Source organism: Triturus cristatus, chromosome 3_1 (genome assembly GCF_964204655.1).
Source record: "Triturus cristatus chromosome 3_1, aTriCri1.1, whole genome shotgun sequence".
Lineage (NCBI taxonomy): Eukaryota > Metazoa > Chordata > Amphibia > Caudata > Salamandridae > Triturus > Triturus cristatus.
In genome coordinates this window covers 1,004,621,103-1,004,636,206 of record NC_140583.1, presented here as the reverse complement: position 1 = coordinate 1,004,636,206, position 15,104 = coordinate 1,004,621,103, and the positions used below count along the sequence as shown (strand labels likewise).

Genomic DNA, 15,104 nt, shown 5'->3' with positions numbered 1-15,104 from the left:
CTAAGCGACTGAATGGCTGAAGAAAACAATTGTGGTCTCTGGGCCTGTACTGTGACTTAAATCCTTTCTTCATCTCAAAACCCACTCAATTCAGGGTCTCAGCCTCATTCTTTTCAACAGTTCTTTTTCAGTTCGTCTGACTGAACAATGAGGAATCTGAATAGGGGAGGTTGGAAAGTTTCAGTGCACATCAGGCTTCAAGACGATCAAGCACAATCAGGAAAAGTGGTGCAGAGTGATGCTATGTTAACAGTCAGATACTGCTAACTCCACCAATGTGGTACTGATGACCTGATTTGAGACAAGAGAAGCTTCATGCACCATCTCCTCAAAATCCTGCATACTAGTTTCGGTTGGTCATCACTGCAGGATTTAAGCCCTTCCACAATTTCCCCTCATAAAGGTCCAAAAGAGCAATTACTCACACTGACTTTAGTGCAGCGGTAGAAGTAGCACCTATTTTATTCCCGGAAACATCCATGCTCTTATTTTCTCCATCAGGTAGAACTGATGTTTCAGGTGTCAATACATGCCTCCTTCTCACAACCGAGACTATAGAAGATTACATAATGGAATCAGACTCCCAAGAAATGTGGATCCTGCTGGAGAGGCTGGTATTTTTTGAACAGACATAGGGTTGCTGTTTTTACACTGGCCAGTGTTAGGAATTTGCCTTCTGGAGGCTGGAATGTCTCCTTTTTAACAAACACTGATGTCAATGATGTCTACAGTGAATTGTTTAATTTAGATACCCCCCTCAAAAAAATATGATGAAAGTTGGTGAGCAATCCTCTGCAGAGATAGTTAATGGTGAACCTGCTACAGACATGGGTGGATATGAGATTGGGTGAGTCTATGGAGTGTGTGCAAGAACAAGGAGATCATGGATCTCATTCTCATGCACTTCCTTGGTGTGTGTGTGTGTGTGTGTGTGTGTGAAGACTCTGAATCCCTCAACACAGACTGAGGTGTTTCAAGATGAGAAATGACTCCAGGAGATGCTCTAAGTGTCCAAGACAACGCTCTAACGGGAGAATTTGAACTTTTCTTGATACAATTCTCAGGGAAGGTGGAAGATAGAGAGGTTGGAAAAGAGCTTGCAGCGGATCTTCTATCAGAATGACAAACCTTGGAGTCCCAAATGATTTGTAGGTGACTCAGCAGATGGTGGCAGCTTCAGACTTTTCTTTGGCGTATATTCGGCCTCTTTTGTAAAGATGGTTGTTGAGATTTTTGATGTCTACTTGGGCCATGTTGAAAGGTGCCCTGACGGTGTGGGCGCTTCCAGGAATTATGCATTTAAGCTGAACAAATTAAGATAGGCTGACATCAAAAGAGACACCATTGAGTGCCTGGAATGCTTCAACATTGAAGACTTACTGATTATATCAGTGTAGCAGAGTGTCAAAGTCAAGTCTGTTAGCCTGTTCTCACCCGAGAACAAGTAGGGCTTATACCTTTGCCAGCATCTAGCTCTTCAACTGCAAGTGTGATAAATGTCAATGAGAATGTTATGGTTTTTCCTCTTTTCCTGATGTCTTCACCCAGGATCCTCCTCTGTGCGTGTACTTAGGGGCAAGAGGCACCATCACAGTGGCAGCAAAGCATTAAAATAAAAAGTATTGTGGATTGGTGGTATCTTTTAACCTACTTTAAGACGGGAAAGTCATAAAAAGGACCATTTCTGTGAAAGATCAAGCAATGTTTTTGGAAGGTTCTTTTTTGTGAAACTACATGTAGTCTAAACATCGGAAAATCTTGGCAGCAAAAAGCTTTTGGTGTGTGCTCTGCAACATGTTGGACTCTTTTTCCTTGATCATATATATTTTTATATGAAGTGCCTTGGGGACCCACACATAGTGGAGAAATATTATAACGTTTATGGCCATCAATAAGAATCCTACGATGCAGAACTCCTAAATCACTGGAATTGTTCTAGTATAACTGCCTCTCATTCACTACACAGTCCATCTTAGGTCTGAAATTATGAAGATGGTCTGATAAAAACACTTGCAATGCTATTTTTTCATTAGCGCCTTTTTCCCCGGAGGAGTGCAACTTATAGATGAATGGGATGAGGCGTAGAGCGGCAGTCAAACCCATGCTGAAAATCATTTTTATCACAAACATTTCAGACATGCCCAACTCCAGAAAAATGACTTTTTTATGAACGGTTGTTTGGTTTATGGGACTGTGTCCCTGTCAAACAGTCCTCCACATCTCAACCTACTACCAGTTAATTCTGAATTGTGTCTAGCAGTTGGATGTGCTGACTGACCTATTAGATGGCTCTGATTACCTGCACGTTGACTGGTGCTTGGAAAGACATGGCCCGTGGAACACTGGGGGGAGTGGCGATACGCAGGTTCTTGTGCCTTTTCAACCGGTCACACAGAAGACTGTATATGGCGCTATAGTGATCGTAGGCATCCGTCCTTAACGACTGCAAAGAGAGAGTAACTCATACTTTAGTCAGGAAGGCGAGATATTTGTGCACATCACCAAACAGATAAAGACTAAAAAAATAACACATCTAGACATTGTCTGAAAAGATAACTTCCCAAAATAAATAACTCAGATGCCACCATTTGTGCCTAATAGGAGTGCCAAAAATAGCGTACAGCTATGTAAGTGGTTAGAGCTTGCTTCAAGATTTAATCTCAGTATTATTTCCTTAGAAATCCTGATCTGCTTTACCAATGAAAATAAACTAGTTACTTACCTGTAACAACAGTTTTGCCTGAAACTCTTCTTATGTTACATGCAATGCATTATTCGACCAACTATTGGTTAGGAATATTCTTTAGAAACAAATGAACAAGTTACTTACCTTTGGTAACGCTTTTTCTGGTGTATACAGTATCTGCCTGTGTATTGATCACCTTTTGAATCACCCCAATGTGCAGCATTCACTGAAACTTTTCTCCTCAGCTCTCCCATGCCGACGAGGATGTCACAATGGAACGGCTTCACACGCAACTCCATGTGACGTCCTCGAAGCCATAAGACGACCTCGTAGGCGTGCTGACGTCAGTTCCACCCATTATTTCAGTGCCTTCGAGGTGAACGGGTGAAACGACAACATTTTACACAGTATACAAACACAACCAAACCCGGAAATTCTTCATAATAGACATTTCCTAGTGCCAGGTATCACATGATTCCAACAATAAATCACATAAGATATGCATTGATTATCTTCCAGTATAAGCAGACAGGCAACGAGGAGGCGGGTCAGTTGAGGAATCCACAGGCAGATACTGTATGCACCAGAAAAAGTGCTACCGAAGGTAAGTAACTTGTTCTTCTGATGGATACATCTGCCTGTGGATTCGTCACCTTTTGAATGGACTCCCCAAGCAGTTCTGCTCCCGGAGGAGGGTACCTGCCTGCAACAAAAAATCCTGCAGCACAGAACGAGCAAAATGGCCGTCCCTCCTTCCCTCTGAATCCATGCAATAGTGCTTTGCAAAAGTGTGGAGGGAGGCCCAAGTTGCTGCCTTGCAGATGTCTACCACAGGGACACCTCTAGCTAAAGCAGAAGAAGAAGACTTAGCTCTGGTAGAATGAGCGTAAATACCTTCAGGAGGCTCCTTCTTGGCTAAGGTGTAGCAGATCTTGATACACAGGTTGATCCACCTGGACAGCGGTCTTTTGTGGACAGCCTTGCCCTTCATCTTGCCCACATAACCAATGAAAAGTTAATAGTCGAACCTGAAGTCCTGTCCAAGTAGAAGCTGACCGCCCTCTTGTGGTCCAGGCGATGAAGTCTCTCCTCCTCAGAAGGGTGAGGCGGAGGGTAGAAAATGGGTAAGCTGATGGACTGCCCCAAGTGGAAAGGAGTGATCACCTTAGGCATGCTCTGGTCCTAAGAACCATCTTTTCTGCATGGAAAGATGTAAAGGGAGGCTTGGAACTAAGAGCCTGCAATTCACTCACCCTGCTAGCGGACGTGATTGCAACTAAAAATATAGTTTTAAACACTAAAATCCTTAAGGGACAACTATGCAATGGTTCAAAGGGTGAACCCATCAAGAATGTGAGAACCAAATTCAAATCCCACTGAGGCATGATAAAATGAGAGGGAGGAAACCTACTAGCAAGACCCTTAATGAATCTCATAACTATGGGAGATTTAAACAACGAGGTTTGATGTGGCAAACAGAGAAAAGGCAGACAAGTAGCCCTTAATAGTGGCTACTGCATAACCCTGTTGCACTAGAGAAAGAGAGAAACTCAGAACATCAAACAAATGGGCCTGTAAAGGATCAATCGATCTCTCTCCACCACATTAAACAACCTGGTCCCACCTACCAGAATATACAGATTTAGTGGAGTATCTTTTGGCTGATAATATAATGTCCACCACATCTGGTTAGAGAGAGAAGGAACTCGGGTTGCCCCGTTCAATCTCCAGGCATGAAGGTGCAGGCTCTGGAGGTGGGGGTGTAGAACCTGCCTCTGCGATTGAGAGAGGAGGTCTGCCCAGAGAGGGAGACAGAGCGGAGGCTGCAATGAGAGACAAAGGAGGTCTGTGTACCATACCCTTCACGGCCAATTCAGGGAAATTAATATGACTTGGGCCCGGTCTTGGTGAATCTTCCTCAGAACTCGAGGAATCAATGGTATGGGGGAAATTCGTAAAGAAGCTTTGAGCCCCAATCTAACTGAAACGTGGTCCACAAAGCTCCCCATGTTGGATTCTGGAGACTGCAGAATGCCGGGCAGTGCGCGTTCTTGTGAGTGGCAAACAGGTCCAACTGAGGAAACCCCCACATCCCGAAAATGTGAAGGACCACCTCCGGATGGAGACGACATTTGTGATTGGTTGAATACTGCCGACTGAGACTGTCCGCACGCACATTCAGCTCTCCGGCCAGATGACTTGCGATTACGCAAATCCGAGCCCAGGACCAGAGTCACAGAGCCTCGCTGCAGAGAAGATACGACCCTACTCCTCCCAGTTTGTTGAAATACCGATTTGTGGTAGTGTTGTCCGTTAGGACGTGAACCGACTGACACGGAAGGGAGGAAGACCTTCAGAGCCAAACTTATCGTCAGAAGATTGATGTGAAACAATCTTTCCTCTGGAGACCGAAGACCTTTGACCTCCAGCTGGGTTCCCCACCGCAGAGTGGAGGCATCCGTTAACACTGTGGCCAGCGGAGAAGGAGGTTGAAATCGCATCCCTCGAGACAGGTTGCCTGGAACACTCCACCATAGCAGATCTGTTGCAGTGTCTCTGGAGATTCTGACCACCTCTTCGAGATCTCTGTTGTGTTGAAACCACTGCCTGCAGAGGCACCACTGGAGGACCAGCGTGCATGGTTGAGCAACAGTATGCAGGAAGCAAACAGAATGAGCAGGTGTAAGACCTTCAGGACGGGAATAGCCTCTCCATTCTGAAAAAGTGGAATAATAGCCCGGATGTCTTGAATACTTTGTAGAGGTGGGAAGGCACGAGTTATAGTAGTGTCCAGTGCTGCCCCATATGAAGAGGTTGCGCTGAGAGGGCACCAAGTGAGATTTGGGTACATTTATAGAAAACCCCAACTCGAACAACAGTTGTGTTGCTACCTGCAAATGATGCAGCACCATCTCTGGCAACTTTGCTTTGAGAAGCCAGTCGCCCAGATAGGGAAAAACAGGAATTCCTGACCTTCTGAGATGAAATGCCACCACCGCCATCACCTTTGTGAAGACACAAGGTGCTAAATAAGGCTGAACGGAAGGACTGCAAACTAGTAATGTTGAGACCTCACAGTAAAACTGAGATACTTCCGATGTGACTTCAGGATGGGAATGTGAAAATACGCATCCTGTAAAATCGATCAACACCACCCAGTCTTCCTTCTCCAGCGCAAGAATAACCTGACCCAGGGTCAACATTTTGAATTTCTCCTGTTTGAGGAAAAAGTTGAAAACCCTGAGGATCAGCCGTAAATGACCGTCCTTTTTGGGTATCAGGAAACACAGAGAGTAACACCCCTGACCCCTTTCCTCCTCCGGAACCACTTCGATTGCACCCTTTCGCAGCAACAACAGGACCTCCTGCTGGAGAAGCAGAAGATGCTCTTCCGAGCAAAAGCCCTGACAGGGAGGGAAAAGAGGGAGGAACTCCCGGAAGGGTAGGGCATACCCATTCTCTACGATGTTCTAAACCCAGAGATCTGCAGTAACAGACCTCCAATGCTGTAGAAAATGGGACACCCGTCCTCCCATGGGACAAGCATGCTCTAGGATGGTGGCTCTAGAGCTGCTTCCCTGCCACAACAGGTGGAGGGGCAGAAGAGAAGGAGACTTGCTGTCGTGCGGCACCCTGCAGACAACCTCTGCCCTTTCCTCTGGAGAACCTGTACAAGGGATTTGCCTGCTGCTGCTGTGGTTGTTGCCTGGCACGAAAGGGAAAGGTTCTTCCAAAGCCACAAAACTTGCGGAACTGCCCAATGTTCCTGGGTTGAGACTGAAGCCCCAAAATCCTTACAGTGGCTTTGCTGTCCTTAAAGCGCTGCAGCGCCAAATCTACTTTTGCCCCAAACAGGCAAGATCTATTGAAGGACAAATCCAGCAATGTAGCTTGGACATCAGGCAGGAATCCCGAACCACGCAACCATGCGTGCCCCCTAGTTGCCACAGACGATCCCATCGTCCTTACTACCGAGTCGGCCTTGTCCAGACCAGATTGGCTCACTTGGCGGGCCGCAGCTTGGGAATCCGACAACACCTCTGAGAAATGCCCTGGGTACTTCCTCAGGCAACTTTGGTACAACCTCCCTGGCTGAGCCCATGAGGGCATGGATGTAGCGACCCAAAAGACATGTGGCACTTGTGGACTTAAGGGCCATACTCCCCGACAAGAACACCTTCTTTGCCGATTGTTCCATGCTCTTTGACTCCCTATCCACAGGCCTGGAGGGGAAGAAACCTGCAGTCAGCCTTAAAGAGCACGAAGCCTTGACCACCAAGCTTTCCAGTGAAGGACGGGTGGACAGATATGCAGGATGCTCCGGAGCCAGTTTGTACCTCCTTGCCAAGGTCCTGGAAACCGCTGGAGTAGACATTGGCTTCTGCCAGACATCCAGAATGGGCTCTTTCAACACCTCATTGAAGGGAAGCAAAGGTTCTAAAACAGAGGAAGGGGAATGGAGCATCTCCGTAAGAATATTAGATCTTTACTCCGCTGTAGGAAGAGGCAACTCCAACAGGTCTGCAGCCTTTCTGATCACAGCATGATATGTGGTCACTTCCTGCATCTGCAGGCCCTTTGGTGATGAAAGCTCCCACTCAGGAGAAGTGTCCAGGCACCTCCTGCAATCCCTCAAAATCCGTGTCAGGATCTACAATCTCTCCTTCCTCGGCCCCTCCATGTTGCATCTGGTACTCTTCTTCCTCCAACAGCCTTTGAGCCTCTCTCCGAGATCTAGTCCTTGAAACCGGCATCGGTGGTGCCAGATGCATCACCTGTTACTTTGGGTTCGGTGTCGAAGGGAGGTCCACTGGAACAGTAGTCGAAGCCGGTCGAGTGGGAGTCTGTTCAGAACCTGACGGCGCTGGGGGTGAACCATCCAGAAGAGCTCGTCCCTCCAAGGACTGCAACGGCATCGAAAATCTCGGCATCGGAGAAGGCCAACTCACTGGAGCCATAGGCATGAGTGGTGCCTGGGGAAAGTGAGGTGGCAAACCCCACAGGGAATTTGCCAACGGACCCATGGGGCAAACAGGTGCACCAGTAGGGTCCGCAACTCTGGCGAACAAGCAGAACATCGCATTTAAAAAATGCAACGGATCAGAGCCGGTAAAGCACGATATGCCAGATCCGGTACCACAGGCTCTGGAGCCATTCAAGGAGGCACAAAAATTCAGCTCCAGTTGCGGCGCCAGAGACCCCGGAGCCAGAGGTGGAGTGGTTGACTTCGGCAACGGTGGCGGCGTTGACTCTCTCTGAGCCGGTGGAGTCACTCTTGTAGCCGGAGACGTGGCCGGAGAAATCTGCGGTGAAGGAGTCGGAGCGATCTCATCCCTGCGATGACGTCTGGGACTAAGGAACACCAGCTTTGGAGTCGCATACTTTGAAGAGTGTGTCGCGACATCATGGTCCGACGAGAGACACCATTCACAATCTTCATGAGGGTCAGTGATGGACATCTGGCCCCCACATTCTCTGCACGGTTTGAAACCAGACTTCCTCGAAGTAGTCATCTTTGCTGGCTACAAAGTCGCGGCAATAGCAGCAAAGAAACTGCCAGAAATGGAGAGCCTGGGGAAAAAAATGTTACGCTTTGACAACATGGAAAACAGGGAACTGACATCAGCACGCCGACGAGGTCTTCTTATGGCTCCGATGATGCCACGCGTAGTCATATGCAGAGCCGGTCCATTGTTACGTCCTCATTGATGTGGGAGAGCTGAGGAGAAAAGTTTCTATGGCAATGCTGCGCATTGGGGTAATTCAAAAGGTGAGGAATCCACAGGCAGATGTATCCATAAGAAAAAAGCTTTTAATTTTAAGAGCGGACCATGGGGTGTGCCAACAGCAATACAGCCAACGTTCAGTGCAAGTTGACAATGACCAAGTAGGTGACCGGCCTTTTAAGATTTCTTTTTGTGACCATTTTTTGGGGGAGAAATGTGTATTGATGACATTTTGATGAGATTTATGATTTATAATAGTAAACGCACCACCCTCTTTAACGAGAGAACATGAATGTCACATGCAAATCTGGTCAAATGTTTCAAACGAACAAGTTACTTACCTTCGGTAACGCTTTTACTGGTGGATACAGTATCTGCCTGTGGATTCCTCACCTTGTGAATATCCCCTGCGCCAGCATTCCACGGAACTTTTCTTCCCCAGCATTCCACGTCGACGTGGGCGACGTCACAATACATCGGCTCCGCACGCGACTCCGTACGACGTCATCGGAGCCATAAGAAGCCCACGTCGGCGTGATGACGTCAGTTCCACCCATTTTTTCCGTGCCTTCGAGGCGAACAGGTGAACCAACGACAATCCCAAGTATACACAGTATATAGAAAAACCAATACATATACATAGCATACAAAACAAAGGAATGCTAATCGAACAAGCATTACCTACAAATGTACAAGAGAAAATATAAGCATTTCAAACAAGACCTATTTCATGGTATACAAAAGGTGGACAACGGGGAGGCGGGTGGGTTGGTGAGGAATCCACAGGCAGATACTGTATCCACCAGAAAAAGCGTTACCGAAGGTAAGTAACTTGTTCTTCTGATGGATACATCTGCCAGTGGATTCCTCACCTTGTGAATAGATTCCCACAGCAGTCCCCACTCCCGGAGGAGGGTGTCCACCTTTCTATACCAGAAAATCTTGCAAGACAGAGCGCGCGAAGTGGCCCTCCCTCCTCATCTCAGAGTCCAAGCAATAATGCTTTGCGAAAGTATGGAGGGAGGCCCAAGTCGCGGCCTTACAAATATCTGCCACAGGAACACCCCGGGCCAGAGCAGATGTTGAAGACTTAGCTCTAGTAGAGTGAGCACGAATACCCTCAGGAGGAGTCTTACCAGCCAGGGCGTAGCAGATCTTGATGGTCAGTATTATCCATCTTGACAGCGTGCGCTTGTGCACCGCTTTACCTTTAGAACGACCAACGTAGCCAATAAAAAGCTGGTCATCAACACGAAAGTCCTTGGTCCTGTCCAAATAAAAACTCATAGCCCTCTTCGGGTCAAGGCGATGGAGTCTTTCTTCTTCTTTGGAAGGATGAGGGGGTGGATAGAAAACAGGGAGGGTAATAGACTGCCCCAAATGGAAAGGAGTAACAACTTTTGGCAGGAAAGCAGCCCTGGTCCTGAGAACCATCCTTTCAGCATGTAAGGTAAGAAAAGGAGGTTTGGAACTAAGAGCTTGAAGCTCACTTACCCTCCTTGCCGAGGTTATGGCGACAAGAAAAACCACCTTAAAGGACAACAGCCTCAAAGGACAATTATGAAGAGGCTCAAATGGGGACCCCATTAAAAAGGTTAAGACAAGATTAAGGTCCCACTGAGGCATTTCAAATGGAGTAGGAGGAAACATGTTTGTAAGGCCCTTGATGAACCTCAGAACAACCGGAGATTTAAATAACGAAGGTTGATCTGGAAGGCACAGAAATGCCGATAAGGCCGAAAGGTAGCCCTTGACCGTGGCCACAGCACAGCCCTGCTGAGCCAAGGAAAGAGCAAACTGAAGCACATCAGAAAGACGAGCCTTTAAAGGGTCAATGGATCTCTCTCCACACCATTTAACAAATTTCGACCACCTGTAGGAGTAAATGGACTTGGTGGAGTGTCGCCTGGCCGATAAAATAACGTCCACCACATCAGGTGGGAGAGAGAAGGAACTCAGGTTGCCCCGTTCAATCTCCAGGCATGAAGGTGTAAGCTCTGGAGGTGGGGGTGTAGAACCTGCCCCTCCGACTGCGAGAGGAGGTCTGCCCTCAGAGGGAGACGGAGCGGAGGGCACGAGGAGAGGTGGAGAAGATCTGTGTACCACACCCTTCTTGGCCAGTCCGGGGCGATCAATATAACTTGGGCCCGGTCTTGGCGAATTTTCCTCAGAACCCGAGGAATCAAGGGTATGGGAGGAAACGCGTAAAGGAGTCGTGAACCCCAACTCAACTGAAACGCGTCCCCCAACGCCCCCTGCATCGGAAACTGGAGACTGCAGAATGACGGGCAGTGCGCGTTCTCTCGGGTGGCAAACAGGTCCACCCGAGGAGTCCCCCACGTCCGAAAGACGTGACGAACCACCTCCGGATGGAGCCTCCACTCGTGGTCGGCGGAGAACTGCCGACTGAGACTGTCCGCACGCACGTTCAGCACCCCGGCCAGATGATTTGCCATCAGACAAATCTGATGGTCCTGAGCCCAGGACCACAGACGCAGGGCCTCTCGGCAGAGACAAAGAGACCCTACTCCTCCCTGTTTGTTTATATACCACATCGCGGTCGTGTTGTCCGTCAGGACTTGAACTGACTGACCGCGAAGGGAAGGGAGAAAGGCCTTGAGTGCCAAACGAATCGCCCGCAACTCCAGAAGGTTGATATGAAACAACCTCTCCTCTGGAGACCAAAGACCCTTGATCTCCAGATCCCCCAGATGAGCACCCCACCCTAGGGTGGAGGCATCCGTTATCACTGTGGCCACCGATGGAGGTAGATGGAAAGGCTTTCCTTGGGACAGATTGCCCTCCACGCTCCACCAAGACAGATCCGCTGCAGCTTCTCCGGAGATCTTGATCGACTCCCCGAGATCCCCGTTGTGCTGATACCACTGCTTGCGGAGGCACCACTGGAGCGCCCTCATGTGCCAGCGTGCATGGTTGACCAACAGAATGCAGGAAGCGAACAGACCGAGCAGGCGAAGGACCTTCAGAACTGGAACAACCGCTCCACTGTGGAATAAAGGGACCATCTCCTGAATGTCGAGAATCCTTTGAGGAGGAGGGAATGCTCGACACACAGTAGTGTCCAGTACTGCCCCTATAAACAGGTTGCGTTGAGAGGGCACCAGGTGAGACTTGGGCACATTGATCGAAAAACCCAAGTCGAATAACAGCTGAGTTGTCACCTGCAGATGACGCTGCACCATCCCTGGGGACTCTGCCTTCAGAAGCCAGTCGTCCAGGTAGGGGAAAACCGGAATCCCCGACCTCCTGAGATGAGCAGCCACCACTGCCATCACCTTTGTGAAGACTCGAGGTGCAGTAGTAAGACCAAACGGGAGGACCGCAAACTGATAATGTTGCGACCCAACCGTAAAACGGAGATACTTCCTGTGCGACTTCAGGATTGGGACATGGAAGTACGCGTCCTGCAAGTCGAGCGACACCATCCAGTCTCCTTGCTGCAACGCTTGAAGAACCTGCGCAAGGGTCAGCATCTTGAACTTCTCCTGTTTCAGGTAAAAATTCAAGATTCTGAGGTCCAGAATCGGACGCAATCTGCCGTCCTTCTTGGGGATCAGGAAATACCGGGAGTAGCATCCCTGACCCCTTTCCTGCTCCGGAACCACCTCTATTGCGCCCTTCTGAAACAAAGCTTGAACTTCTTTCTGCAGGAGAAGCAGGTGGTCCTCCGAGCAATAACCTTGGCAAGGAGGGTAAGGGGGAGGAAACTCCCGAAAGGGAAGGGCGTACCCAGTCTCTACGAGGTTCAAAACCCAAAGGTCGGTTGTAACAGATTTCCAACCCCGTAGAAAGTAGGACACCCGACCCCCCACAGGTCTTACATGATCCGGGATGGGGGATCTAGGGCTGCTTCCCTGAAGCCTCATTTGGAGCAGAGGAGGAGGAGGAAGAAGAGGGGTTACGACCAGAACCTCTCCGACCCCTTTGCTTCCCTCTATAGGAGCGATAGAGGGGATTCTGCTGCTGTTGTTGCTGCTGTTGTTGTGGCTGTCGGAAGGAGCGAAAGGATGACCTTCCGAATCCCCTAGCCTTACGGAAAGTTGAACCTCTCACAGGAACCTGCAGACCCAAGGACTTCGCCGTTAACCTACTGTCCTTAAAACGTTGAAGAGCAGAATCTGCCTTCTCCCCAAACAACTTTTGTCCATCAAAGGGCAGATCCACCAACGTGGCCTGGACATCTGCAGAAAACCCTGAGGAACGGAGCCATGCTTGTCTCCTCGCGGCAATGGACGACCCCATAATTCTCGCCACAGAGTCCGCCGTATCCAGCCCAGACTGGATCACCTGCCTGGCAGCTGCCTGAGTGTCCGCCACAACCTCCATGAAGGACGACTTATCCCCCTCAGGTAACTTAGGGGCCAGAGTTTTTATAGAGTCCATCAGGGCATGAACATAACGCCCCAGCAAGCACGTAGCATTTGATGACTTCAATGCCATACTTCCTGAGGAGAAAGACTTTTTGGCCGCCTGATCAACTTTCTTCGACTCCCTATCAGCAGGAGATTGGGGGAAAGCACCCGAAGCATGTTTAGAACATGAAGCCTGCACCACTAGGCTCTCCGGAGAAGGATGCGTGGATAAAAAATCCGGGTCTCCTGGCGCAACCCTGTATCTCCTTGCCACCTGCCTGCAAACTGCTGGAGCTGACAGAGGCTTCTTCCACACCTCCAATACTGGTTCCAAGAGAGCCTCATTGAAAGGTAGCAAAGGCTCAGAAGCCGACGTCGGGGAGTGCAACACCTCTGTGAGCAGATTGGACTTGTATTCCACAGAGGGCAGCTGCAGATCTAACAACTCCGCGGCCTTCTTGATCACAACATGGTAGGGCGCCAATTCCTGTGGTGGAGAAGACCTTGCAGAAGCATGCTCCCACTCCGGGGTGGTATCCAAACCACTTGCTACCTCTATACCTCCAAACTCATCCGAAGAAGAGTCGACTTCACCTTCTTCCACCTCAGCCCGAAATCTTTCCTCCTCCAAAACCCTTTGGGCCTCCCGCCTCGATCGATTCCGGGGTGCCGGCGTCGTCGACGTCGTACGCGGCGTCGGTGGAGCCAAAGGCATCGGCGTCGGAGGCGCTACAGGTGGAGTCGGCGGCGCCGGATGCGGCGTCGAAGGAGTCGGCCTCGGCGTCAAAGAAGGCTCCGAAGATTGACCATCCATCCGAGGTCGAGCCGGATTCCCAACCGGCGCCGGAAACTGCCAAGAAGGCGCCATCGGCATAAAAGGCAGAAAAGGAGCCTGAGCGTATTGCTGCGGCACTCCTAGAGAAAACGCCATCGGACCCACGGGACCTGCTGGTGCTCCGGATGGGAAGGATGCTCTCTGAAAAATGCCATACATGGCATTCAGAAATCCCGAAGGATCCGTACCTGGAGCCGGGAATTGGGGATAAGGAACTGCCCCTGTATCCTCCTGTGGAGCCACCGGCGTCGGCTCCTCCGAATCCTCCACCGGAACCACGGAGTCATCAGGCACCGGGACAGACTCTTCCTGCTCCTGCTCCACATCAGATTCCACCCGACCAGGAGTCGAAGCCTTGGACGGCGCCGGAGACGGCGTCGGGGAACGAGCCGGAGTCCGCTTCGGAGAGGGAGACTTCGAAGACTTATCCGGAGAAGGCGAAGGAGACAAGATCTTGCTCTGACGTCGACGAGGCGAAGCCGACCTCGACCTCTTAGACTTCGAGGACCGACGCCGAGAAGAATGCTTCCTCTTCTTATGGTGCTTCTTCGACTTCGACGACCTCGAAGTCGAAGACTCCCGCCTGGACTTCTCCTTTTTCCTCCCTCTCTTCTTCTCACCGATCTTCTTCATGAAGAGTTTGGTCTTCCTCTCCTTCAGTGCTTTAGGATTCATGCTCCTACAGCACCCGCACTCATCCACATCATGATCAGAAGAGAGACACCATAAACAATTCTGATGCGGATCCGTCATGGACATCAGGCCTCCGCACTCCCTACAGGGCTTAAAGCCCGACTTCCTCGTCGAAGACATTCCGATTTTAACAAGAATACACCACTAGATTACAAAGTATCTAGAGAGCACTGGGAAAAAACCGTTGCGCGTCGACGGCGCGGAAAAAAGGGAACTGACGTCATCACGCCGACGTGGGCTTCTTATGGCTCCGATGACGTCGTACGGAGTCGCGTGCGGAGCCGATGTATTGTGACGTCGCCCACGTCGACGTGGAATGCTGGGGAAGAAAAGTTCCGTGGAATGCTGGCGCAGGGGATATTCACAAGGTGAGGAATCCACTGGCAGATGTATCCATCAGAATGTAAAAATACTGTTAAAGGTAAACAGTTTCTTTTGTAGTGTGAACCTATTTAAGATTCACATTGTGTGCATTGATTATAAACTATTATCTACCTTCTAAAATGGAGGATGTGAAGGCTGCGTAGTAGTAAAGAAATTCAACACCCCTCGTTGGGCCTCTTTTCTTGACATGACATCTATGCAATAGTGTATTTTAATGGTGTGCATCTATGAGTGTGTTGTATTTTGTGCTGTTATGAAGCAGAAGGTGCATAATGTGTGCACGTATGTGTTCGTGGATGTCTACAGAAATCCATCCTCAATCGTTGGGGAATGAGTGATTCACCTCATGAAGGATAGAGAGAGATTGGCAGACAGATGATGTAGATTGAAAGTAGTCACTAGAACGA

General features: G+C 49.4%; 1 protein-coding gene across 3 annotated transcripts in view; it reads right to left on the bottom strand.

The window, feature by feature from the left end:
• The window catches only part of SIK3 (SIK family kinase 3), a 632,054-nt gene that overhangs the window by 153,884 nt on the left and 463,066 nt on the right, over window positions 1-15,104 (bottom strand). For all 3 annotated transcript variants that reach the window (XM_085645705.1, XM_085645704.1, XM_085645703.1), the window contains exon 9: window positions 2,300-2,443. In XM_085645705.1, coding sequence (XP_085501831.1) covers window positions 2,300-2,443 — 144 coding nt within the window. The remainder of the gene's footprint in view (window positions 1-2,299; window positions 2,444-15,104) is intronic.